Raw genomic sequence first — 27,863 nt, 5'->3', positions numbered from 1 at the left:
AAGATAACTTCACATAACTAACAGGAAATGTGAAAGGGGAGATTCACTATTTTCTTGAATTTAGAGGTTTACTTGCAGTTTGAGAAACAAGCTGTACCCAGATTTAATAGCTGGGGTGTGAATGCATCCATGCCACTTTTGATAAATTAGAGAACCACACAAAGGAGGAGCAAGAGAGCTTGACTTGTCCTTCACAGCAGCTCATCCTGGACTATGCAGCCTCACAACATCTGTTTAAGTCTTTTCTCCCTCTTCTGAGCCAGTGATGACTGTTGACTGATACCTGGTAATATTCATCTACAGTGAAAGCCTTTGAGTTTACAATAAATTTTTTATATTATTTGCAGAGTGGACCTGAGACTGTTGTGGCTGTTTGCTGCCATTTCTCAGGGCCGAGGGCGAATTGTGTACACAGAGTATGTACATATATATATATATGGTAGTGCATTTGATAGCTTTTCACAGTCCTCTAAAATGTGATGGATAGAAGGCTCCAGGCAAAAACTCTCTCTGAGTAGTGAATTCTTTGTTTTATAGAGTAGGGGATAAATGTACAGAGCAACAAAGGCTAATCCTTCTTCAGGCAATTTCTTCCAAGACACTTTCAGGTAGAACAATTATGTTTTTCTATTTCTACACTTCTTTTTTTTTTCCAAGAACAGCTTTCTGCTTTTTCTGTGACTCATATTTGAAAAAAAAAAAAAAAAAAAAAGGCCTTGGATAGCATTCTTTGATGCTCTCCTTTAAAAATTTTCTGCGTGACTGATGAGATTAAAAGCTTTTCTGATATTGAGGGTGAGTTGCAGTCCATGTGTCTGTACTTCAAATACGTGTCTGTACTTCAGGCAGTTGCATCTGGGGTATTTTTCATATTTATTTTCATAATTTATCAAAACAGAGAGATATTTACTATGGGTTTTTCTGCCCATTTACATATATCCTTTAGGGAAGACAAGAAGTGCCCAAGAAGTCACTGATTGTAAAGAGACCCTTGGAGGAGATACACTTCTTTTTTTTTTTTTTTTTTTTTTTTTTTTTGTAATGAAGGAGATCCATGATGGAGAAATATGTTATTCTTGGCCTTCGGAAAGATTATTGAACAAATATGGAAGAATAGAAAATATTTGTAATGATTAAGAAGATGGTAGGTTACTGTCATTTTAAAGTAAAATTGATTTTGACTGAGAAATATTTTAAAAGATTTTATGACAGCATATGTAAAATAGATATTTTAGCAGTTTTTGTATCAATACATGGGCAACAGGGGGAGTTGATCTAGAAGTATAAGAAACTAGAGCAAAAGCTGTGTTTAGAAAAAGACTTTAAAAGCTAACTCTTTTTTTCTAATAAATGTTAAATCTTAAATTAAAACAAAATATGCAATTAAAGTTCTCCAGAAGAATTGCAACTCTTTATTCATATCTATGAAACCAGTGTTTTTTATTTTTTAATTTAGTTTTTAATTAGTTTAAATTCAATTTATTGTTATGCACATACTTTCTTGAACTTCCTAGTGTGCAAATGTATACTTTTTCAGGTTCAATGTTATATTGCAATACTGCTATCTTCCTAGGTGAGGTAACCTTTGAAAACTTCAGAGGAAAACAAAAATTATAAAAGAAAATAGATGGTTATCGTAAAAGTAATGTGAAATAATTAACTAATGGAAGAAAATAAGATATGGTATTTTAAGGAAAAAGTATATATCATAAAACAAAAAGGATTGTTTTTACTTTCATGAGTTAAATGTTTAACTCTGTCCATAGTAGAAAATATTCTCTTTACTGTCTTACAGTGTCTTAAAGTATCCCGAAGCCTTTCATAGAGAATCAGACCATGTATCTAACAGAACCCAAAACATTTTGCAAAAACTTCTATCACTTTCTAGCCACTTCATTCATGAGGGCATTTTTGTTTGTTTTTCTTGTTTGTTTGTTCTCTCCTGGTGCTGCTGTGATTTGCTTTGGTGCAGGTCATTTGACTCTAAAATTTAAACTATTCCTGCTGACTTTCATCTGTTACTAGGAATGCCTCTAACTCTGCTTCCTGTAGTGAGCAAATTTTCATCAAATTGTTTTAGATCCATTTTTTTTTTATGCCTCAAAAAGATTCAGACCTCTCCTTTGCCGTCTCCCATCCCCTTCAACCAGCCAGCATTCTTTGTGAAGCTGGGAGAAGATATCATGCTCATAACCACGGTTAGAAAACAAGGATTTCTGAAGCCTTCCTTAGTGTTACTGTCCAGATAGTGTGCTAGACTCCCTCTACAGTCAGTGTAGAGGAAAAAACACGTTTAGCAAAAAGTAACAGTCTCAATTATGTGTAAGGTTAGGCGATGCGAGTGATCCTTCAGTTATTGGATGTCATTATCTTGTTCCCCAGCCTGAAACAAATGAGACAGGTGGTAACTACTCCTGAGGAGTGGTAGGTGCCTCAGGTGACTTGTTGGCTACTTAAATGGAAGTAATGGCCAGATTTCAGCAACCTTGGTTCCCTCTTCTCATGGTGGAGAGCCAAGAGGAGAAGTGAAATGGGATCCAAGTCAGTGTTCATTGCCATGTTTGTTGTTCGCCTTCTCCCACACAATCCACCCTCGGGGAAGTTGTTATGCAGGGCCTAGTGATCAGCAAGGATGGTCCTGATCCTGGCCATACCTGGGTGTGTTTGTGTAGTTAAAAGTTGTACTGGGTGTGTTTGTGTAGTTAAAAGTTGTAAGGCATAATCCAGCACTCTGGAGGTCACTTTGCAAGCAGGGTATGACGGTGGTGTTTGGTTCTCAGTTTTACATGGAAAATGGATAGGATGTGCAGCAAAAATGGTTAGCATGAACACAGCAACATCTGGATATCAGGATCCTCACCAAGGTTATGAGTGGCCAGTCAGTGCTGCTGATATCTATGTGATGTAAGCTTGGCGTTGGAGCTGCTCTTGAACTTCATACAAGCCATACATTTCTCATAAAGCTCCAGGCTGATTGCTTCTGCAAGTGATCAAGACTCAGTGCAATAGAGTCAAACTTCTTTTTATTGGCAATGGCAAGAGCATCATACAGTCTCTCTCATGCCATGACAGCATTAGATTTTGATGCATGAGCTTGTCATGACATGCTATTTCATTGTTGATGTCATTTAAGAGCAATTTTATGTCACTGTGATAATTCAGAATCTGCTGACTGTGTGAATGGGCAGAACTGATGTAGCTAATGCTTCTTAAAGATATACAAAAGAAAAAATGTGTGTTTTTATTTAAAATGCATTTTATCTTAAATAATCATTACTGACCTGGAATATTACAAATGTTTATGTTTCTTGAGCTTTTGCAAGATAACTAATTAGTTAAATTTTGTAAATGATTAAAACTAAAAACTTCAACTTAATTAAAAAAATGGTTGTGGACAATCTTAAGGATACTTTAAAAAGTATCATTAATTCTGTTGCCTTAGTGCATATGTTTGGATCATGAAATGCTCTTGCCTGGTCGTTTACTTTTGGGGAGATCTTTTGGGGAGATTCCTCCTTGCAGCTGCTCTAAAAAGCTGCATCTGACACATTTCTCTACACAAATGACTTCATTTCAATGAAGAGGATATTTAGGGAAAATTATGTGAAAGCTTTGTTTTGACATTAAAGGTGATTTGGATACAAAATAATACAAATTGAGCTAAGGTAATTTTAATTCAGAGTAAGAGTTCAGCTGCATAGGAGTTTATGCAGCGGAACGGTTATACCTCTGCAGTCTATTCAGCTTAACTACTTTGTGCATTCATGGGTAGACAAGCCTGAATTTGTTATTTAGTGTGGGATGAGAGAAAGTGTGAGCAAAACATGTTAGATATTTTGAGATTCTGCAAGAGAAGACTCAATATTGTGTAATCCTTAAAATTAGTAATTTTTCTACTTGTTTCCAGTTTTTTCTTAGTATCTAGATCTAAATTTTGGATATAGTTAAGTGTTAAAGGATTTTGTTTTGTTTTGTGGATATGTTGATGAGTGTTTGCTTCCATTTTAGACAGATGTGGGAATATTTCCAGGGGGTTAAGAAATACCCTTAATATAATTGGCAGATTATCCTTTTAAAAAATTCTGCAAATCTTGTTTAGAGGGGATTCAAAATAAACTTTATCTACCTTGAATTCCTTAAAAATGGTATTTTGTCTTGCAGATGTTGCCTTCTTCTGCAGGTATTTCACAGGCCAATGGAGAGACAAACAATCATGAGAAACATGTTAAAGTGAACGGGATGACTGGGCCGTTGCCTAAAGATGCTCTACAAAGCAGGGGTGACCTCCACAGTTCTTGCTTCTCTCCAAGTTCTGCTATAAGATTAAGTAGTCCAGAGAAGATCATAGCCTTGCATCAGGAATTAAGACAAAACCATCACAGTACTTACCAGGTCAGTAGAAATGTTTTGTCACAGTTTTTAGTTTTGTGAAATCTATTAATCTAGGCAGTCATTTTATAGATCATATAAATATTTAAATCATCATTTCCAGAAATGCACCCTTTTTTTCTACTTTAAACAATCTGAGGACAATGGACATTTAGTGTTTTTCATTACGCCTCATTTCTCAAGAATGGCTTGAGGTGTGTAAAAACAGGTTTTTTTTTTTTTTTTTTTTTTTCATCGTGGTATATTCTAGTAAGACCATCTTTGAAAAAGGTTTGATGTTTAAAGAAAAAAATTATCAAGGAATGGATCCTGTCCTACCTTTTTAAACTCCTATTCCATTTTTCCCTATTTTTTAGTGATCTAATTATTCCTCTACCCTGCAGCTCTTTATAGTAATTTCCATTAACTGCAGGAATCCTGTTAAGAGCAGAGCTGATCAATTGCAATTGCATTTGTGACAGTCTACTGCTAAACTAGACACGCAAAGGTTTCATCCTCTTTAAAACCATATAACCTCTCCTTAATTGTTCAGAAACAAAATTCAAATATCCAATTATTGGAGCCACTTAGCTAGAGTGCTTATAAGCATAAACTGTAATTTTCTGTATAACCTTGATTGAAATGAATGGAATAAAATAAGTGAAAGCAATGTTTTAGTTTTTCATGTTAATTGACAGAGATGCAAGATGCAAATGTCTCTCTCTAAGCAAGAAATCTATTATATAGTGAAATGATAACACAAATAGAATTCTGATAACGTACGAAAACTTCAAGATATTTAATCCAGAGGATACTTGTTCAGCTCCAATTTCCTAGTCATTGTCATACTCATGTATAAAGATGATCAATGAAAATATTGTCATTATAAAGAATTATTAGGAAGGGCAGGGCAAGTATCTCTTTGATTGATCTAATCTTTGCAAGCTCAGGGATTTTTTAATAATGCACCATGTGTGCTTTAATTAAATTCCAGTGAGAGCATGACACAGATCTATTGTACAATTAAATGGAAAGCTACAGCTCGAATTAGCCACAGTGCAAAGAATGACATGTTTTCATGCCTCAAGAAGGATACTGGGACACCCAAAGTTACATATTCTTCTGTTCTTTCCTGCTCAGATACCTCTGGTTGTCCCCTCCAATTCAAATCTGAAGTCTGGCTGCAGGGTCCGAGGTGAAGCCTCCTGGTCTGTACCCTCAGAGACGAAGGATACGCTGAAACTTTCCAAGAGTAGCGCTTTCTGTGCCGGAAAGGGGAGGGATCACTTGTCGAAATATGATGGTGTATTTTTGGGTCAAATGGGAAATCAGCTTGCAGGGGCTATTCCCCAGGGAATGAAACAGAAAAATGTCATTAGGAGTAACACATGGATCTCTAGAGAAAAACCAGATGGCTCAACCTCAGCTACCACAGCAAAATGCTATTTGTCAGACGTGTTGTCAGCAAGTAATAAAGGTCAGAATCTTGTGGGGAGAAATCAGCTGCACTGGAAAGACTAGAAACCTGAGAAATAAAACAAGGTAAAACATCTTAGCAAAGCGATTTCCCTATTACTATAAAAGTACTATTCTTTTTTTAAAACAAAAAGATATTATTAGTTGACGTGACCTAGCAATTATTCTCATAAGCATTTGAGATGACTGAAAATATTATATGAGAAAAATGTGTGGCACTTTTCCTGATCATTTTTTTTCTAGAGCATTTAAGAGCACTGAAACCAATGGATATTCCAGTAGACAGACTGCCTTCCAGTGTGTGTGTGTTTTTTTTTTTTTTTTTAAACCATTTGTTTATTGTTTGTTTTTTCTTTAACTGAGGCTGGAATATCTATTAAATCACTCTTACATATAATTTCAGTGTACAATGACAACTTTGAAAGAACATCTGACTTTAGTCACTGATTCCTCTGGAGATTAAGGAAATGTAAAATCATGGGCTTCCTAAAAACTTAGTTTTACAGAAATCTGGTGCTAGTTTTGCTATTTTTAACATACCTTCAGTGCCTTGGGGCTTTTTTGTGTGTTTGTCATAAGCTGACCTACAACAGGCTACTCAAAGTATTCCTGTAGGTGATTGCCTCTATAAAATATCATCTTCAACTGTGACTTGTAAGCCCCTTTTTCATATAGCAGTTGCCCTTGAGTGGTCTTACTGGACTTTTTTCAGACCACTTTCTTTAGGTGACTTGTTGGGTGTGATGAGTAGAGGAACATCTGAGCTAAGAGGTGAGTAACGCAGACACATCCCATCCTGTGTGGCCACCCCTAGACCTGCATTAAAGAGAAATGAGTGATGTGTCAGGTTGCCCGCAATAGGGCAGCTTTGGCAGTATTTCCTCCCCCGTCTGACCCCCAAATGGATGTGCTTCTGGCCTACAAAAACCTTTGATGGATCCTGGTTATCAGAGTGGAGAGGGAAAAGTTTGTGTGTGTGTGTGGTGTATACTGGAATGCCAGCTGAGTCTTTTTGGAAAGTTTAACAACTGAGCATGATTGTAAAGTGCCAAAAGGACTGAAATGGTTTTTTTTCAGTTGTTTGTTTTTATATTGGGATCCCTCGAGAGTTAACACTTTTGGAGGTCCTCTGTTATTCAAATCTTATATGTGTGTGTGTGGTGGGTGGTGTGTGTGTGTATATACACACACATACGGAAGATACATATATAGTTAATCTTTTTTTATCAAAAAGGTCAATTTTTACTTACAGTAGTATGTAGCACTGTTTGCGTGCTCTTTTATGCCTTTACCTACCCATGGCATGTTACTACTTACTTTTAAAGCTGCTCTTCAGAAGGCAGAGACAAAATGGGTACTGACTAGATTTAGTTACATTAACACACACATTTCCAGAGGCTCCACTTTACTGTGGGAAACAGATCTTCATTTATTCAGTTAAGACAGCAGTGCAAATGCTTACAGGAGTACCTCAACTGGTCTTCATCCAAGAACACTTTAGAAAATACACACCAGATGCCGAGGGGACTAGCCTCAAGGTTTGGGAGCCCAGTCTAAGCAGAAAAGATACCTGTGAGGTCCCAAGCGTCAGGCTTTTGCTGCTTCTTGGGAAAGAGTGCTAATGAATTTCTTTCTGCTCTTAATGCCCAGCAAGCAGTTTTGAAGATGAATATACCTAATATCCAGCTGTCTTGTTTAATGCTAAGAAATTCCGATGTGGGAAAAGCACTAGTAAATATTTAACATAGTAACTTTTACACTGGTGAATTAATTATGCTCTATGAATCAGTACTTATGAAAACTTTTATTGGAGGTTTGTCCTCCTGCCAATAAATTAGAAGGCCTGATAGCTCATGCTAGAGGTCAGATTGTAATATATCTAATGCATTGATGTGATAATCACATAGTCCTTGTTCTGATAACATAATTATCCATTTTGTGATTTGGACCATAGTAATTTACTATGTTAAGACTTCCTCAGTCCTGTTTCTTTCTATCAGACACATGTGACTTTTATAATATTATAAGCTGTCAAGCATCATCTTAAAGCTAATTAGCTTGTTTGGCCCCATTCTTCCTGATGGAATTAATAATTCCCTGAATAAAGGCTGCACACACAGGTGTATGTAGAGGAACAAGCATTTCACCTGAATGTAGCCACCATAATGCAAGAAAAATTCAAACATTTCCTCAGGCAAATGGATTCTTGCTGACCCTTCATAGCATTGCTTTACAAGTAGATTTCAATTAAAATCCCCTTATGTATTTAATTCCTTAAGAAATCCTTTCTTCCCACTGCAAAGTATTGTTTAAATATGTGCAGATACCACAGTTGTTATTTGGTCCTTTGTGTTATTATTTTTTTTCCTCGGAAGTAAAAATGCCAGATCTTAGAGAGTACAATGGAAGGCTGGTGTTTTAATAGCAATCAGTTTAGAGTGTTGCATGCAGCGGTGTTGGAAAAGGTGAGTCAGCTCAAGGTTTTCTGTCTTAAACTGTCATACTCCATTTTTAGCCTTTTACTGAATGCGGAAATGAGAAGTGATAGTTGGATTGTGCTAAATAATTATTAAGTGAAGTCCAATAAGTTTAGATGATGCATTACAGCAGCAAACAAAGGCCCTCACATTCTTTAAATGTGGTCCTTCATGAAAGCCAGCTCCAAGATGTGCAGCAGCAAGACAGATGGTTTGTATATTGGTGTCCCACCAAGCTGATATCCTTTGGGAGTCTGAGATTGCTGAATGTCTCATGGAAAATAATGAATGTTCCCTCTTATTCTGTGAATGATTTGGTTTTTTTTTTTTTTTTTTTTAAATTGAGAGTGATCTGTAGCACTGTGCATATAGAACACATTTGAGCAGTAGATTTGTGTTCAGTCATCTGCTCTCTTCATGTTTGCTCTCCATGGGCCATTCCAGTCAAATGGCATTATATGTGTTCTTGACTAAATGATCAGGGCACATAGAAGCAAGTTAGAGGTCAGTAAGTTTCCTATTGGCAGACACTCACAAAACCTTTGCTTCCTATACAAAGTCCTCAAATTACAAAGATCTTGTTAGAAGCAGCACTGAGCAGAAATAGCTATGGTCAATAGTCTGCATCAGTAAACATCTACTAATGTATCTGGCAATATTTGACCAGTCTTTTCTACACTTGAATTCTGTAGTACTAAAGCCACTAAAGTTCTCTGTGGTGGGGAAGCCTTTTTTTTTGCTCCTCTCTTTCTAGTTTAAAAACATCATTATTTAAAAATAGAATGGTGCATATTAAGTAATGCTTTTTAGAGGTCCTGTGAAATGAAAAAAAAAATTAATAATGGTGTACGTGAGCTAAAGCACTACAGAATGGTTTGTGCCTCCACTGGGGGGAAAATTGCAATCCGAAAAAAGCACGCACACACACACACACACACACACACACACACACACACAAAACAAAACAAACGAACAAAAAAAACAAACAAAACCCCACTGGTAGTACAAGGCATTCTCTTAAAGTAGTGGTAAGTAACAAAAACCACAAAACTCTTCCGACATTGAGTGAGAAGTTTTAGATTATCACATAAAGCTAACTGTTCCTCTGAAGTTACAGCCATGCCTTTGTTTTGTTTTGCTCTTTCCTGGTAGGAAAGGACTTAAATAAGAAATATTAAGCCTTTTTTTTGAGGTCAGACACAAAGGTGCAGTAGCTAACCATGACAGGTCATCTATATGTTAAGGAAATTCTCTCAACTAAAAGTTGATACAATTCTTGAGTGAGACAAATAGAAAATAATTCCATTCCTTGTATTTTTTCAGAAAAAAAACCCACAATATTTTAAAAATAAATTGCTCTGAATTTTGTCTGTTTTCACCTGTGCCTCTGGTCTCCCATCAAAAGCTAAAGCTAATTGCCAATAATATTTTAGAAATCTCTAAAACAGACACAGTTTGCCCATGTTTTAAACTTTCTGCGTTCCTTGAATAGATTGTGCCTTGTATCTTTTGGGTAGCAAATCTGATGTGGAAAAGCACTATATATTTTGTTGTTAGAAACGGCCTCTTCATTTAGTCCTTAAGCTGATGAATATCAAAGCCACTTACTAAAACCTGATAAGTCATGAAAGACTTTTGCAGTGCAGACCTTTCTCTTAAGAGCTGATTAAACCAAGAAATTCCCACATCTGTTTATACAGCTAAATTTTCAGCAGGCCAGGCAGTTGGGAGCTTTGACTTAAGTCCATCTTGTGGCAGCTTTTTCTTGGGTAGGGCGGGGGAGAGAAGAGGGGGAAAAACCAGTAGGGCCTGGTATAGAAAATTAAATATTTCAGAAATCTTGGCCCAGAGCACTTTGCAAGGAAATCGTCTTTCCCAGTCTACGACACTGATCCTATCCATGAGATAGGATCAGATAGAGTCGTAGGATAACGTGTACAAAATGTATGTCTATCAGAGGGCTGGTATAAATGAAGGTAGTGTAAAATAATAGGCAGAAGTTGCTTTCAGAAGGTCTTTGTCCCTTTTTTACATCTCTCCTTGAGAGTTGTTAGTAGGAGTGGAAGCAAGATCTTCGTTTTTATCTTTCAAAGACTTAAGTTGCACAGTGAAAATTCTGGCTGTTCCTTGACTCTACTGCAGGTTGAAATCCAGGTATCTGTCAGCCTTTATTCTCTTCTGTTTCCATGGGAAAAAAAAAAAAAAACCAATTTGCATGCTCGAACATGTTAGCTGAAGTCTAGAAGATTATGAGACCAAGCCATAGTAGTTTATACTCTGTTCCCTATTCTGTCTTTTGGCCTCATGGCTGCTGTAAGAGGGGAAAAATCAGTGATTGTATAAAATGTTCTCAGCATTTTTTGCCTTGATCATAAAAATAAGCATAAGCTATTGAACCTACACAGAGTAGGAGTGGCACCACTAGGGAAAATGCCAAGCTCCAGCACTGGAAGCTAGACTGACTTGCACCCTTGTTACAGCTCTTCTGAACTCTAGTCACTGTCATATTTCATGCAAATGAAATGCTCAGAGTAGCATAGCAAGTTCTTGAGAGAAGTTGAAATCTGTGAAGTAAGCAGCTCTAAAAAGAGCTTGCTAGAGGGATGGCTTCGCAGATGATGGGGTCAGGTTCATCCACGTGCCTCGTGGGCTCTGGTTCACTCTAGTGACCTGGAGCAGCTGCATGCCCGGCTTCTCAAGCAGCGAAATTGTGTTTCTGTTCAAGTCATTAGTGAATCAGGTCAATCATCTAAAGATGGAAAGAGTTCTTTTTTTTTTTTTTTTTTTTTTTGGGGGGGGGGGGTGGTTACTGGGAGCACAGAACTAATGAGAAATTAAGATATCTGTTCACCAAACTCCTTTCTTGGGACAGTGAGCTCCCACTTGGGCAGCTCAGGACTGGGAATGCATGTTAAGGTGCTTTACAATTCCTTGTTCTCAAGAAATGGAAATAGCCATCTAGTTACTACCGTACTGGTCCTGGCATGAGTATATGGATCAGAAGAAAAGGGAAATTTGATACAGAATTCCTTAGGTCCACCTGAGTCGTGCTTGCATTGGTTGTATTTGGACAAGACGGAGGTGTCAAGAATGCTGAAGTCTCTCAAGTTATGGCTGCCTGGGAAGTTTGATGGTAATCTGCTTGAGCACGTTGTCATTTTTTTGCGATGCAGTTCCAAACCTGAAAGCCATGAGCAATTCTCTCTCCCTTTTCATGACAGAAGCAGCTAGGATGGAACAACGTGGCCATCTTTTGTGACTCTCTGTGGCCCTTGCCATCTGGTGTATGCCGCCTCCCTGCTTACCGTCTCCCTCCATGCCATGATGGAAGTAATTAATAAACCTACTTTATATGGTTCCTACAGAGTCTGAATATTTCATCTTTTTGTAGGACAGAAGTATGCTGCTTCCTGTGACCTAGAACTGGTGGACAGAGGTTTAGAGAAGTAAGGCTCAATCGAAAATATTTAGTTAAAATCATGCTGAGCATGATGACCCCTAAGTTTAGCACTGCCTCAGGGAGAACAATTCCTAAACCTGAGTTTGGAGGTTGAGATCTTGCTCACATGTTTTTTATGATACTACAGAGGTTTTCATCCCCAATGTAGACAGTTCATTGCTGCCCCAGTGTGTCCTGTCCATCAATAAATTTTTCCCCTTATCAAGCTTGTCTGCCTTGGGTGCTCAAGTGATAAATCTCTAAAACCATTCCATTAAAATGGACGAAATTAAGAACCACTGACCACAAAGGAGCTCTGCTCTGTGGGGATGGTAACATCTGGCAGGGGAGTGGCCCTGGTGGGTCTTGCAGAGGGTGGAGGAAACAATAATCTCAGTTTTCTGAAACTTAAGAAATAAAGCTGTAACTGGCTAGAGCAAGTATCCCAGTGTGTTAGGTGTGCTGAGTTTGGTTTGAAATAAGCGTCATGTAGTCTGTGAGCCTTTTTTTTTTTTTTTTTTTTTTAATGAAATGATTCATTTGAGTCCCAGGATACGTGATCACAGGGTCTCAATGTGAAATGTGAATCCCAAACCAATTTAGCACAGCTCAGCCAAGGCTGTGGGCCTTCATGGCAGCTGAACCTTAGACGAGTGTTCCCTAGACAAGAAATTTGTTGATCACTTGCCAAGAACTAAGCTTGATTTCTGCTTATTTCCCTCTTGGGGAGTTGGATTTTGTGGACCAAATATGTGTCTTAGGGTCCCTGATGGTCATTAAAAGAAATCAGTACTTTATCTGCAGGGCAGGATTCATCTCCTCATAACATAGACTTCTAAAGCAGGTCAGATGCCCCCCCCTTGAGCGGGGCATCTTTGTCTTACTGGCTATAAATATAAACCAAGAGGACCTAGCTTGGGTATCAAGCCTCTTGCTTTAGTAGTTAGTGTGAGTATAGTCCTGTGTGTCTTGACTGTTGCTAATCCTGGTAGTGCTTAGCAGGACAAGGAGTTGAAATCTTCCTCCACTTGCATCCTAGGCAACTCCTCAAAACACTGACTTGGCCTTCCTGTTAAGATATAAGTGACAATGATAGTCAGGAACCCTCTTTTCTGTATTGTTCTGTCTTTTTTGAAAATTCTGCCTGCGGACATTTCTCTTTGTACTTCTAGTTTGGATTAGCTATGTAGTTTTATCTTTAAGTATTTTCAGCATCTCTGCTAGATTGACTGTGAGGTATTTAGGTACCAGTTTATGAATGCATTAAACAGGGAATATTAAATTTGCATGAAGATCTGAAGCCTTGTTGGCCTGAAATAAGTTTGCTTGAGGCCATGGGAGATCAGAGACTGGCATTCATCAAGTGAGGCATTGAGCATATGTCAGGTCTAGTGCTAATACTTAGGAGTTTTTGCATATAAATAAGCTGAAGTCACTGTTCTTCAACTGTGAACTGCACACTGCTCTTTACTTGTGTGTTCTTCACCTTAACTAGTGTACAATAGGGAACAATAGTATAAAATAGGGAGAAAATATAATAATAGCATATTCAGTTGCATGGACTAAGTTTGACCTGTGGTGAAGTTGCTTCAGTGGATTAATACCTGCATCACTGTTGTTCTGGGAGGCAACAAAAGGCCGGTGTTTCCCTTCCTTAAGTCCTGTGTCCTTGATAAGATGATATACTAAGGCCATTTCTTGTTGGTATACCTCCTTGGGAACTTTATAGATAGCAGAAGAGGGAAGCAGTCTCTGCTTTTCTAAAATTGCTTGAATTGCCACAAACCTCCAGAAGATGCCATACCTGCTAACAATGAGAGCTGCTCTTTGCAGTGGGGGGCAGGCTGCTGTGGAAGGAGTATTGCCATTGGCAAGACATCTCCTTCAGCTTCATAAACCATCTGGAGTAGCTTAAAAACAGTACTTGAAATTGACTTCTAAACCCTAGTGAGAAATAAACATACTTTTATTTTTTCTGCAGTACTGGAGTGCATTGTAAACTAAGTAGTTCATAAGCAAATGGCATATGAATAAGACAATTTTTCTAGTAGTATGATTAAGAGTAATAATTGTGTTGTGGGTAAATCTGACCCTTTTTGTATAAGTATTCATGTTTTCTTTCCTGAAGTAGCTTCTTTCCTCAAAGGAGGTTGTCTTGTGCATAAGACTTACTTGCTCTCAGGTTATAGCAATACATTGTTTATTTTGTGTCTCGCCCAGATATGCTGGAAACTTAATGTTTCCTGTCTCTTTTCTGCTACAAAATGATTGTTATTGGACTGACTAACAAGTCATGGCATTGTACAAATTGTCTGAATCTGTTCGTCAATCCGTTCCTTGACTACCGCTTTTCCATTTGTGTGCTTTACATTGGGTCCCCTGTGCACGTTAGTCTCCCCTCTGTCTCTTAGGAGAGAGTTTATACTACAGTTGCAGTCAGGATACCTTGTGTTTCTTTTCTCTTGGCAGTGGTGTCTCTCTGTTCCTCGTTCTTGCATAGCTGACATTCATCCATTGACACTAAGAGTAAAACATTACTCACAGACCTCAGACCCTTGTAGGTGCCATTTTACTTGCATCTTCCTGTCCTTGTCCTCCTGGTTTCTGGAGCAATGGAATCCTTGATATTTTTGGATTGCTGCAGCTGAACTCAGTGTTATCTGGTGATGACCATACCCAAAGTTTCTAATGTATTGATCTATGAAGGAACAAGGCAGATGCATGTTCATGGCTTAATGGGATAAAAAATAGCTAGATTAGATGCACTAGATCTAATCCTGTCATGCAGCCCCAGCTGTACACATAAGATGCTGTAGAATGTTTCCAGGTTGAAGAATATCATGGTATAACAAAATTGTTATGTAGCTAATGTATATATACCTCAATATGATGAGAGATAAGCATCCAAAAAATTAATTAGAAATTTATAGGCGAATGTTTAAAGAAATGTGATTCTAACAAGTAAAATGTTATGGAGACTTTTCAAGGATGTAAGACTTCCATACAAAGATTTCAGTGGTTTTCAGTTTTAGTTGAAAACTAACTTAAACCTGTGAAAATTTCCCCTAGATCATTGGATGCTATAATGTTCTTATATAATCATGTTCAGCCAAACATGAGGATTCTTTTTTTTTTTTTAAAGTTTTGTTTTTATTCAATCTTCCAATTAAAAAACTTAACCATTGGTAAGTGTAAAATAAAAGTAGATGAAGAACCTCAGAATTGCTTCACTGGAACTTAGTAGAATTCTTCTTTGTAAAATTCAACAAGTAATAGGATTGTTGAAAAGGCTTTAGTCACACTGGCCATCAGGAAGAGGACTGCTGCATCACAAAATCAGTGTAATCCTCCATCAAATGTGGGATTTGGAAGCAGCAGAATCCAGGGATCTTGAATGTTCTCATTAGGAAGGATTTTTTTTTTCTCACTCTTTCTGTGTGACAAGATCAGTCATTGGGGAGCCCTTTCGATATAGAATATTTTGAATAAGCCTATGAAAAACAGTATGCTCTTGCCTACACTTGGGATATAGGTAAAAGTTTTCCTGGTATAATGAGTGATAAGTAAAACAAAGGTCATTGGGGAATAAAATGCATGTGTTTGATCCATTTGACAACTTCCATCTGGATGGCGTTTACTTCCCTCACTGAAGAGAAGGGGAGATGCCTATTTCTAGGCAATCTGTTCAGTTTCTTTTGCATGGAGGGACGGTTTAGCAAATCCTTCCATATGGACATTCTATCTAACAAACGCGTTGTCCATCTTTCATTTTATTCAGACCCTGTAAGTAGTCTTGATTCCTTGGTGAGTTGGAATGGGTCTTGAATATCTTTTTTTTTCCTCCGAGAAATCAAAAAGGGGAGGGGAAAAGCCTGTGTTATTTTGTATATACAGGTAATAGTTAATTTTGTAACACAAGAGCAACTTAAAGGGAAAAAATTACTTTAAAGATAGCAGTATAATGATTGTTTCTCTGGGCCTGGCGATACTGTAAGAATATAGGTCTTTGTGTGTAGCTCCCTGCCATCACTGGGATTCAAGTCCTACAATCTCTGTCATGAATTCAGCAAACTCTCCCTCCAGCAACACTTTGCTGCAGAGCAAAGAAATATTCTGAATAAGTGAATCATTCTTATTGTAACATCATCTTGGCTGACCAAAGGGAAACCTTTATCATCTTAATGCAATGAGATGACATTGGTTAATACTGCCTTTTTTTTTTTCCAGCCCAAATGGGACTAGTGGTACTCTTGTACATTTTCATCAGTCTTTTCCTATTTTTTTCTATTTCGTCTGAGGCAGCAGGAGTCCTTTGATTCACTTGTTTTAAGAAGACTTGAGGATCAGAGGAGAAAGATCAGAGCTGCTCCTCTCTGGTGCTCTGGGTAGACAGTAGAGTCTGCAGTCAGCACTGAACAAAATAGCATGACAACCAGCCCTTAGGCTCCCATGTTTTATGCTTGGAATAGTTTTGTTTGGAGAGGTATTCTATTCTCTGTATCAGAATGGTTTAGAAACTATTGCTGGTGGCTAAACCTGTTGTATTCAGGCCTCTACCTAATATTCCTGGGTGAAGGAGCAGGAAGGAGCAGTAGGGATTGCTGTTCTTCAGGTTCTGAGAGGACTGGCCTGTTTACTCAGAGATGGAAAAGCAAGCTGGAAAATTGCTTCTGCTGTTCTAGAGGTGCCCAGGATGCCCATGAGGAGGTTCATCCACAGAACACTTGTAAAATAGCGTTTTGCTGTGTCAGCAAAAGTTCCCATCCTAGCATAAGATCCATGAGAGCTTGGATGGCTTTTAAGAATGCTAATTAGCACCTCAACTGTGGTTTTAGTGGCAACCGCTCCATATCATTTTGCATCTGGAATTGGTATTAATTTTAATCTTTATAAAATTAGTTAAACCTCTATCTTGCAAACACATCCTCTAAAGAAGTATTTGAAAAATGATTGCAATCCAGTTTATGTGGGGGCTTACATAGATTCAGATAAAATTCAGGGTCAAGGCCTGGTTCTCAGGGGATCCCAGTGCACTTAAATTCACCTACCTCACAGATGAGGCATGAACTTTTAGGATAATTCCCTTAGATTCCAATGCCTGTATTTTATTTTTATTATATCTGCTGCTTGTTGGCAGTGGTCAGGTGGGACACTAGCGATGTGAGAGGGATCAAGTCCTACCTTGATGGGTTTAAAGGGAGTACAGGCTATAGTAATCCTGTTTAGGATATGCAATCAAAAAGACTCCACAGGCAAAGTTTTTAACTTCCAGAAAGGCCTTTTCAGGTTGTTCTTGTCATTCTGACCTTCATCAATCTGCACCAAGAAGCAGAGCCGTGTCCCAGGCAGGCAGTAGAAACCCTCAGCCCTTTCTTAGCTGCCTCTTGAGACACGTTGTACACAGGAATCAGGGCTCCCACCAGAGCCTGTCTCCAGGCCTCCACAGACAAGATTTGCTAGTACAGTGAAACCAGATCTGCCTCTCCACTGAGAAGTTTTGGGCTTCCTTGTGGATGGAAATAAAGGATTTAGGCTAAAATCGATTCTGTCTTATCTGGCCATCTCCTGCAGGTGTGCTCCCAAGCTCTCATGGTGGCAGAAGGGTGACTGAGTACAGTCTGATGGGTGCTGGTGATGTGAAATTTTGCTGTTCTTGAGGCTCTCAAGCCACAGCGAGAATTCAGCAGGCTGAGGTGACTGTATTTCTTTCATCCTCACTTGAATCCTAGTTTCTTGGTTCTGATGATAATATTTTATGAGTCTATTAATTCTCTTAGCCTATTCTTAATTCTTGACCCTTTATTTAATTCCTTAATGAAGCATAGTCAATACCAAAAGTATTGTGATTTGTGGTGAGGATTTGAAAGCCTCTTTCAGCAAGGAAGGGCATTTTATACTTTGGGAGCAAATACTGTAAGTACTGTAACTGCTTGTCTGTCTTGGTGTTACCATTTCCAAGGAATGCTTTCAGTTTGTTGAAAGACCACAGGACTTTACTACCAGAAATGCTGTGGATCACCCTGTGTATGCTGCTCACGTAGTGATTTTAAAGGCGCCGGGGAGACATATTTCATTAGGTGTCTTTTGAGTGCAGTTCAGAAAGGCAATGTCATCAGATGCATTAGGCTATGTTTCATGAGATGGAAAGGGGAGGATGTGCAGTGTTGCTCACTGTTCCCCAGAGCTTGAAGAATTCATTGTTGAGCCAGTTAATGCACACATTTTTCACAGGAAATTCCATCTTGTGGAGGCCTCTGTCCCTCCACAGCCATGATTAAAAAAAAAAAAAAAAAATAGTAGTCCTCAGGTAGGTAGACTCAGAGCCCAGGTAATGATGGGTATCACGGGGAGGCACAGAGGAAGCGGGCCAAAATGCAGGAGCAGATGTTATCTAGGCAGGAATTTGCTTTCATTTTGTTTACTCACCTAGCTATCAAGGAAACCCTTTGAAAAATAACATATGTTTTCTGCTGACAGTCTTTTTATAAGGTTTAGCTATGACAAATATTTTTCTTAGTTTTCCATGGAGAGGGCTGATGTTTGTTAGTGCTGTGTCACTTCAGTTGCGGCTGGGAATTTTCTTCTTCTCTTTCTCTGATAGTAGCTTTCAATGAGTCAGAAATAATATCTGACTGGTTAACATATATTAAACAGCCCTTAGAGCTCTTTCCATGCTCTCCAAGATTTTATCCAGGCAGATCTGGGCTGTTGCAATCCCAGTTGCGTGTGACAGTTTCATCTGGTTAATATCAGACCTCTTAATGGGTTATTAAAGTGAACATTGTAATTAAGAACTTATTTCATGTCTTTAAGGCCTCTTTTGCTTTGAGACAGCAGAGGCTGCTGCTGCCAAACAGGGTTTGGTGCCAACAGCTGCAGCAGCTCCTGGGTTGGTGGCTGGTGTGGGCAGGAGCAATGGCATGAGGGACAGCAACTCAGCACAGACTAAACTTACCCATGGAACAGCCAACATCACTGCTAAGTGGTTCAGACATGATTTGGAGCAGTTTTGTTGACTGTTTCTTCCATATGGGTTCAGAACTGTAACAGTTTTATCAACACACAGGTTGGTACAAAGGAGGGAATGGAGTAAGAGGGACAAATAACCTGGTCTTAGACCTTCGGATGCCATTGGACTAACCAAAAAATTGATCAGTCAGTAGCTCATTTTTGGGAGGTTCTAGCTTCTAGTACCTTTGTCCCTGTGCAAGAATCATTTAAAAAGTCCTAAAATCTTTCCTATTCAAAATTATTGGTTTTAATGCAAATGGGCACTCATTACTTTTCCTTTCTTCTTTCTTTTTTCTTTTTTTTTTTTTTCACCTGCTTTTTAGATAAGAAATTACACGGTGGACCTATTCCAGAGCACAGCAAAAACTTCTGGAGGTAGGACTAATATTACAAGCTGTGTCACTTAACAGTGCTTGTCAGATAAATCAGGCAATGCAAGGTAGTGCGGAAGGTGGACTAACACAGGAAATGAGGGGGCACAGCTTGTTTTCTATTCCAGACAAATTTTCCGTTTGAAATTTATCATGTCTTCATCTGCTTTGTACAACTTTGGAGGACTCTTGTGCTCTGGAAATTCTCAGCCTCACAAGTTATTGTTTCATACTAATACAAACCAGGAACAAAGTGAATTTGGAGGTTATGGGAAAAACAGATTGAGAATCTCACCAGGTCACCTCACTAAAGTTCTGTGTGCACAGTTAGTATCTTGCATGATTCCTCACGCCTTTCCAGTTGTTACCAGTCCTGCAGTGAACTTTTAAGCCAAAGACATTAGGTCTTTAAGTCCTATTTAACTCCTATACAGGGAAATCATAGTTCAGCTACTGAATGGTAAGGCAGATGGTCAGACTTTTCTGGTTGAAGTGTTGTTTTTCCTTAAATTACTGCCTTGTGAATTTAGCAGCTTTTTTTTTTCCCAAACTTTTTTTTTTTTTTTTGCTATTATACTTGTTTCTTTTCATTCGCAATTTTGTCTGTTAAAGAAAAGTCCCCTTTCACTGAAGGAATCTACCAGATATGACTCAAGTTTTGATAAAAAATGATTTACATCCTGTATAGTTAATGTAGAAGAGAGTTACTAAGATGAGTAACTTTCAAAGATTTGTTGTTTCCCCAAATATAGAAGAAATAGGGAAATTCACAGTATTAATAAGAAAAATATGTCCCCGTTCAATCAAAGCATTTCAGCATATGCTGAAATTGCATTGTAACTTGTATTGGCCAGCGGCTTAACAATCGACTTAAATGTAAAAATTCATTTGAAATGTTGGACTGAATTGGGGACACAATGTTAAATCGACTCCTCACTAAATGGCAGAAAAGCTCCAGCATCTGCATTTATGCTGTGTCAGTGATTTGAAAAGATAATGAATACAGCATTCTTGCTATGTGTATTTTGTTTTCTCTTCAGGGACTACTTTGCCAGTTGGTTTGTTCTACATTATTAACACGGTGGGGAAGGACAGCCTGATAGTTGGTTCAGAGAGACCTGATGCCGAATTAGGACATTATTCTGTAACAAATGTTACCTTGCTAAGGGTGGGTTTAAAAGAAATGAAAATGTAATGTCTTATCTCAAAAGATATTAAGTGATTTTTTTATAACATTGCCATGTTGCTTTTACTTATATGGATATTTTCATTTAGATGGAAAAAAAAAGCTATGTGTTAAGTTTTAGATATGCTAATTTTCAAATACAGCGCATCGATCTTGAAACACTCGATAAAGTCAATATAACCATTTCTGATGACAAAGTCACGTCTGACATTTTTTGCACAGTGTTCACTGACATATAATCTATTGTGTTGCCTTACCCCCCCATATATCTGGCCAACTAAGTAGGAAATAAATGTCATCAGGATAGTTTTTAAAACAGCTACTTAAGTATTGCCTTAATAATATTATGTTTTCAATTGAAATACCAAATTTAATTGTTTTTCCCATTCACACTGTAAGAGTAGATGTCTAATTTTCTTTGGCTGTGGTCCAAAATTTGGGCTTAGAATAGGTAATGAAATCATTAGAGAGACCCTGAATCTCTTATTTTAGGCTGTGCACTTTGTTGCTGAGTCACCCAGCTTATTTCAGGCATTCGTTCTGCCGCTTAGGAACCAAGCAGTATGCACTTTGGTCACGTCTACAGTCTTCACACTCTTAATGGTAATTTACCGTGCTTTTTACACACAGCAGGTTCATCTTTCGCTAAGGTACAAAGAGATTAAATAAATAGAATCAGGTCTTGCCTAGTTCGTAGCAAAGAGGAGGATCATTCTGGTCTCCTAAGTCCAGTGCCAGTTCACTAAACACTCTCTTATTTCAGGGAAAATTGGCTGAGAAGTGAAGTGTTATCAATTGCAAAAAATATATTGAAAGCTGACATGTAGTATTAATGTAAAATTGGTGTATTTATTAAACAGATTAAATTCTTGTGATTGATTTCCCTGAAGATAAAGAAATCATATACTGATAAATATAATAGATGTGATAATTCACATTTGGTCTGAGTGCTGGCATTGCTATTGCTGTGAGACTATTGCACGTGCTATTCCATTCACTATCAGAGAAGAAAGGTTGTGAGTATTTCTGCCCTACTTGCTGCTTCGCTTTTCCCTTTGCCCCTCTCCCCATCTTGCCACTCTCCCCATTTTGATTCCTCCAGGGACCCTGCAAACTTCTTAATCTTCCCACCTATCCCCCAACAATTGGCTTGGCAAGAGACAGCCCCTGCTGCAGCTCATTTGAGTCTAGATCTTATTTAATCAGCACATGTGTGCTGCCTGGCTGGCTAAAAATCAGACAGTAACTGCTGGAATTGTGTGGCTGCGTTTTAATTTATGGGTACACGTGTCTGAGTTGCGCTTTTCTGCCCTGTTATCATGGCTCTGCATTTATTGGAAAAGGCAGACAAATAGCTCAATACCACCGGTTTCGTTTCCTAAATAAACCAGGTATAAAAAAAAAAAAGATTAACAGTGAGGCATATGTTGCTCATCGATCACCAGTAAATTGCAATTTATATTGTTAGCAAATAAGTTTGTAAAGATCTTTTAAAAAATATTTTACTTCACGATTTATGTCACATAATTTAGAATAAGAGGAAGCTATAAGTTTGCAAAGAAAATTTATTTATGATTGTTTAATAGTAGTTCTGAGCTGTTACTTGCTTGAATAAATAACTGATAATCAAAGTGTTTACTCAAATAGGGTTGTTTGCCTATTTTTTTTTTCCTGTGGAAAAATGAAATCCTCTGCCAATTAATTATTGAAAACTTTTTCTATCATCTGTATATAGTGTCCGTACATTAATTATACTTCTTTATACTAATTTGAAAGAGGCAATATTAAGGACATAATCTATTGTGTTACTCCTATCTGGAGGTTTTTAATTGCACTAATAAATGTGCCCATAAAGAACTGCAGTTCTTCCATGTCTTCCTATACGTAATTAATTTTACAGATACACCGTCGCTTCCTTTCCCAGTTCTCTCCAAATGAGTGTAACATCACTACTTCTAGTCGTTTTGTTGTTTGTATTTATGCATGTATTATCTGAACTGACTTACAAACTTTTAAAGGAATATTGCATCTATTTTCTTATCAGAGGCTTGATCTTGGCTCATTTTTGTTCTTTGTGTTTATTTGTACCAAGATAGTAGTTTAAGAATTATTGTTGCTCATTGTTACTCTATGCTTTTATCTCCTCTTTAAGGTCAGTGTTTACACTGTGATACTTGGGAGATTTTTTTTGCAAGCAGACATTACAGTTTCATAGCCAAAGCCACCCTTGCTCAGCATTACCCCAGGGCTGATTCTTTAAGCAGTCCCCTTGAAATGCATTGCTTCTGAAGGATCACATTGCAGCTTGTCAAAAAAGGTGTAATTGAATCCAAATAGAATGAACTGAATTGACTAGACAATAGATGTAGCTACCAACTTAAAAGAGAATTTGGATGTATCTGCATGGCCCTAAGCAGAGGGAAACCATCAGGACCATGCACCACTTCATTTACGCAGGAAGCATTAGCTCAAGTCGGAGATGTTCTTGCGGCTTTCTGTAATGCAGGGCACAGGCAGACCAAGCTCACACTTTCCTTTGAAAACCTGGGAATGAACCTTTTGCTTAAGCATAGAATGGAAGCTGCCTGAATGTCAAGGGCGTTTAATTATTTAAAGGTGCTTAATGTAGTTGGTTACCCAAGTGTGGATGGGGAAAGGATGATAGAGAAAGCCTGGACTTTGAATTTTGAGATACAAGTTACTGTCTGTGGTTGCCTTTCTGCACTCATTGCTGGGTCTCAATCTGAAGACAGGTTTGGAACTAGGTGTTAGGAATCTTTAATAGTGAATTTCTAGTCACCATGTAAATACCATAGTTATGTTCGGGTCAGAGTGGTTCCTTTCTAAGTCTGTCAGAAAATCTCCTTGTCTTTTGAGTCTGTTCAATGAAGTCATGATAAATAAGATGGTATGAAACATAGATCAGCCTTTAATAAGCACCTAAGACTTCACTGCTGCAAAAGGCAAATCTTTTTCCTATATTAAATCATTTAGGCAAGTAGTGTTTCTTGCATCAACATTTTGTCTCTTTTTCTATCATGCCACAGTTATACCCAGACAAGGAATTGCATGTTTGCTGCGAGTTCAGCAGATGCTGAGGTAATCCAAGTCTTTGTTAGAGACATTATTTATTCTATAAATATTTAATGTGGAGGAACTGTTGAACTGCATAATTTGGTAGAGATGGGTGTGCTGTTCCCTGAATATTTCCAATGCTGCTGTGTTTTCTAGTGTGCAATGTCCCTTATCGGACACACTATATCTTTTCCTGGGATTGGTGTGTCTTCCTCCAACAAGCCCTTCCAAAACTACTAGCAGGCACCAAAGCAGTCCTCCAAGCTGGTGGGGTGAGACTGGATCAGGTTGCTCATGATGGAATTATTCCTGGTTAGCTTTTTCCAGGATCCTTGTTTGATCTGAATGCTGTGGGTGCTTTCAATCTACTGTGGCAGTTCTTTAATAGCATCATTTCCAGTTAGCATTACAAGTACTTCAAGATTGTATTTGTTTCTCTGACGTAACGAGAATATGTTTCAAAGCAAATTATGTGAAAGTCCTCTATGTATCTTGCCCTATATGTCCTTTTTTTCCAGATGCTTTAAATGTTTCTCATTGTTTGATTCAAGTATTTGATCTCAAACTGTGTTAGCTCATTTGACCTAGTGCTTCTTCCTTTGATGCCTTGTATTTGCCCTTAAAATTCAGCAGTGTAATTCTGCCGCTGGAGATGTTAGTTCCTTCCTCTGTCTTCCAGCAGATATGTCTAGCATGTGAGTAGGGGATAGGAACATGACAAAGAATGTGGAAATGCCCTAGGTCATATAGTGATATAATCATTCAGTTTGCACTTTCTGGCCACTCCAGCTGATCTCTTCTTGTTGTTTTTTTTCCAGCACTCCACTGAGCAAAGACCTGCCATTAAAAATACAACATATAAGATAAATGTTTTCTTATTTCATGTGAAATTCTCCTCACAGATACAAATTGATCCTTCACAGGCCCTATAAAGAGGGCAAGATTCTCTCAAGAACCATTAAATATAAGTGTTTTTATGTCTAGGATAATCGTTAAAGTCCAGAAGATTATTGCATTCTCTCCCGCAGGAAAGGGAGATTTTTTTCAGTGTGATTTAACACTTTCAGTTTCCTAGAAGATGGAGATCATAAACTTGAAACCGTATTTTTAGCATGAAATAACTAGTTGAAGTTTTAAAGAAATCCATAAATTTGTGAGTCAGCTGAAGACCAGGTGCAAATACTTGAACAGAGAAGCTGTGAAGTGCTTTGGCAAAATATATGTGAAAACTTCTAAAAACTGACAAATAGAGAATAACGGATTAAATTGGTAAAAATTTAGGAAATACTCACAAGTGGTCTGATGCTCATGAATAACATAACTATTCCAAAATCAATGGTTAAATCCTTACACCATTTCTCCTCTACCTCCCATTTCACTGCCTACACTATACACTGAGTATCGCATCCTCTGCTGCTGCAAACAGACTTCCAAGTCAAAGGGGGTGTATACATTTATTCCAGCAGAAAGCTTGGCCTACTGTTGTATCAGAAACTGCTGCACAGTGGTTACTGTGTAGTTAAAAAGGTTGTATGAAATTTTGAATAATTTTGTAACAAGTGTCTCCTCTCTTTACAGACTTAGAAAATCTTCATCTCTCTATACCATTTCAAATCCATGTTTCTGGCCTGGACTCTCAGAAGATGGGTGTTCAGTTTAGTTGTTGGAAGGAAGTGTCACTGTTTGCGATTCTCTTGCTCTGAAAAGGAATGACCTGTTGCCAGCTCCTGTAAAGTGGTAGCACCCGGACATGTTGCCTTCTTCATTTGAAAGCTGGTATTGGTATTTATCCTCTGAATGCCTCTGTGTGAATCCATGCTATTGTTGCGAAAATGTTGTTAACTTAAATATGTGCATGTTCTAAAAGGGACACTCTTACACCGAAGAACCTGCAAAGGGTCAGTAGGACATTAAAGTGACTCTGCGGAAATGCAGATGTGTTACTGATATCTTTTCTCCTGAAGCATCTGTTTGTGATTCGTGACTAGATATCATATATCTAGGAGAACAGAGTTTCAGTATCTGCTTAAAGGCAAGTTTCACTCAACAGCAGATGGAGTTGGATCTAGGATTAACTGTGAGGAAAGTGAGAGTTGCGTGGTGTTTGGTCTCAATATTAAGGATCAAACCTCCTGCCCTGGTTAACGCTGAGATATTTGGGGATTTGATAGAGATTGATAATGAGATTACCAGAGTGGGGAGATAAAGAACTACCTCAAATCACCTGATTAGGCCCTCGTTTTATTCAATCTAATGTGGAAAGACTATCAGCAGAGACACAGTAGAAGTGTGCTCAGATATGGAAAAATTCAGTGTGAGAAATTAATAAAACTGATATCTGAAGACTTGTGGGTTGGAAGTAGAAGAAATGCAGAGTTTTGATATTCTTCTGAAACTTAGTTAAGAAAGTGCAATCTCCATTAGTGAGAAAAGTAAGAGGCAGAACATTATGTATTAGTGAAGACTGGAGAGAAATATGGGCTTGGTAGAAAATGTCTATCAAATACAGATTTGAGTCAGGACTTTCCACACTAATTCCAGAGTCTGGAAAAGTCATCAGGTTCCTGAAGGGCATGAAAGAAGAGAGTTAAAAGGTGGGATTTTCTCACCAAGGAAGTCTGGTCTGTAAGATACAGAGATAAGATTTGAGAGGCTGAGGGAGCTGGGCCTGTTCAGTCTGGAGAAGAGAAGGCTGAGAAGGGATCTAATCAGTGTCTATAAGTACCTTAAGGGAGGCAGTGAGGAGGATGGTGCTGGCCTCTTTTCAGTGGTGGCCACCGACAGAACTAGAGGTAATGGCCACAAACTGAAGCACCAAAAGTTCCACAGGAAATTAAGGAAAGATTTCTTAACAGTGAGGGTGACAGAGCACCATGAGAGGTTGTGGAGTCTCCTTCTCTGGAGATCTTCAAAACCCGCTTGGACGCAGTCCTGTGCCATGTGCTCTAGGTGTCCCTGCGTGTGCAGGGGGGTTGGACTAGATGACCTCTAGAGGTCCCTTCCAACCTTAAGAAAAAAAAAAAAAAAAGATACGATGTCCGAGTTTGACTGTGGGCTTTGCTGCAGTGCTGGCCACACAGAGACATCCCCCTTATCAGAAAATTTTGCATTATAGACGTCCTGGAATGCAAATGGAAGCAGTAAGTGCACAGGGAAAAAAAAAAAAAGTACGCTAATGTCACTTTATAAATAAATATTGAGGTCTAAAGGTGATTTTTATCCAGATTAGAATGATTAAGTGTTCAGCTGTGAATATCCTTTGTACTGTTCCCTTCCAGCTGTTACTCCTTCTGTAAAAAAGGAGATGCTTTAATTTATCACTCCCAGACATGCATCCCCATGTGAAGCATCTCTGTAAAGTCTGGGTCCAGGGTGCCGAGTCCAGGGGCTGGACTCTTAAGTCTCTGCATAAATGAAATCAATCATGCTTTTCGATGAAAAACTAACACTTATTTGCTGCTTTGGAATACAGCTTGTTTTGGATTTGTTTTTAACTTTGGAAATCAGAACAGGGGAAAAAATCATTTTGAACAGTTCGTTTAGTGACAAATCTGACAAAATAGAAGGAGATGGCCTTGATTGAAATGAATAATAGAGATGTTTTCCTTGCTTATGCTTATACTGTCAAAGCAAGATAGCCTAAACTGTGCTAACTGCAAGCACGTAAAATGATTCCTGGGCATTTATTTCCATATAGCGGATTCCAAGTTTGTTAGGTTTAATTTTATCTTTAATCAAAACACAAGAAATTTGAAGTCTCTGATTATACTGAATAGTTTTAAGACTTAAAAAAAAAAATAATAGTTTGAGACTCTCTTTTAGCAGAGGTCTCATCTGAGCTATATCAGATAATACTGATCACTGTCTTAAAAAGAGAAGTTAAGAAATACATTTTTATATTGATTGAATTATCCTAGGTTTTGCTATTAGCTATAGAAGATGGAATATTTTTCAGGTTGAAATGTAATTTTTTTCTTCGTGAGGGTGTGGGTTCCTTTTAGAAGAATCTAAACTGGAAAATGGTCTCCAAGCGCTAATGGCTGTCAGTCCATGGGACCAGACCTTTGAAAGTATTCTGAAGTTGAAACCCCAGACCCGTACAGTATGGGTACTGGCTCTTCAACACCAGCTCGCGTGTTCTATTAACTGGCTCCTCTTGCATTTCATCACTTGCTAATGTAAACCTAGTCCTTACATTCCCATGTGTGGGAGTCCGGTGCTTTAACTGACTTTCAAGAGTTTCTGTGAATCTCCGAAGGGACCTTTGAACCCAATAGGTCAGGCTCAGAGACAACAAACTCATTTTCAGTGCTCTTTACCAAAATATAAAAAATATTAAATAAATATATTTTTCTTTGCTTCTATATATATTTTACAAAATAGAAAATTACTTTATAAACAGGTATTTGCTAAAAACTATTAAAATAATAAACTGTGCAATCAGATACTTTTCAGATAGT

The 27,863-nt window shown here is 38.1% G+C and overlaps 1 protein-coding gene across 1 annotated transcript in view; it reads left to right on the top strand.

Moving 5' to 3' along the window:
• The window catches only part of CUNH4orf50 (chromosome unknown C4orf50 homolog), a 54,401-nt gene that overhangs the window by 23,015 nt on the left and 3,523 nt on the right, over positions 1 to 27,863 (top strand). The window contains exons 13-14 of the mRNA XM_088540070.1: positions 19,095 to 19,146; positions 20,183 to 20,310. Of these exons, the coding sequence (XP_088396196.1) occupies positions 19,095 to 19,146; positions 20,183 to 20,310 (180 nt within the window). The remainder of the gene's footprint in view (positions 1 to 19,094; positions 19,147 to 20,182; positions 20,311 to 27,863) is intronic.

The sequence above is a fragment of the Tinamus guttatus genome, unplaced genomic scaffold (genome assembly GCF_059628265.1).
Source record: "Tinamus guttatus ecotype Peru unplaced genomic scaffold, ASM5962826v1 Tinamus_guttatus_pri_ptg000052l, whole genome shotgun sequence".
Taxonomy (NCBI): Eukaryota; Metazoa; Chordata; class Aves; order Tinamiformes; family Tinamidae; genus Tinamus; species Tinamus guttatus.
The sequence above is the reverse complement of the archived record's forward strand: the minus strand, read 5'-3'. Positions and strand labels throughout refer to the sequence as shown.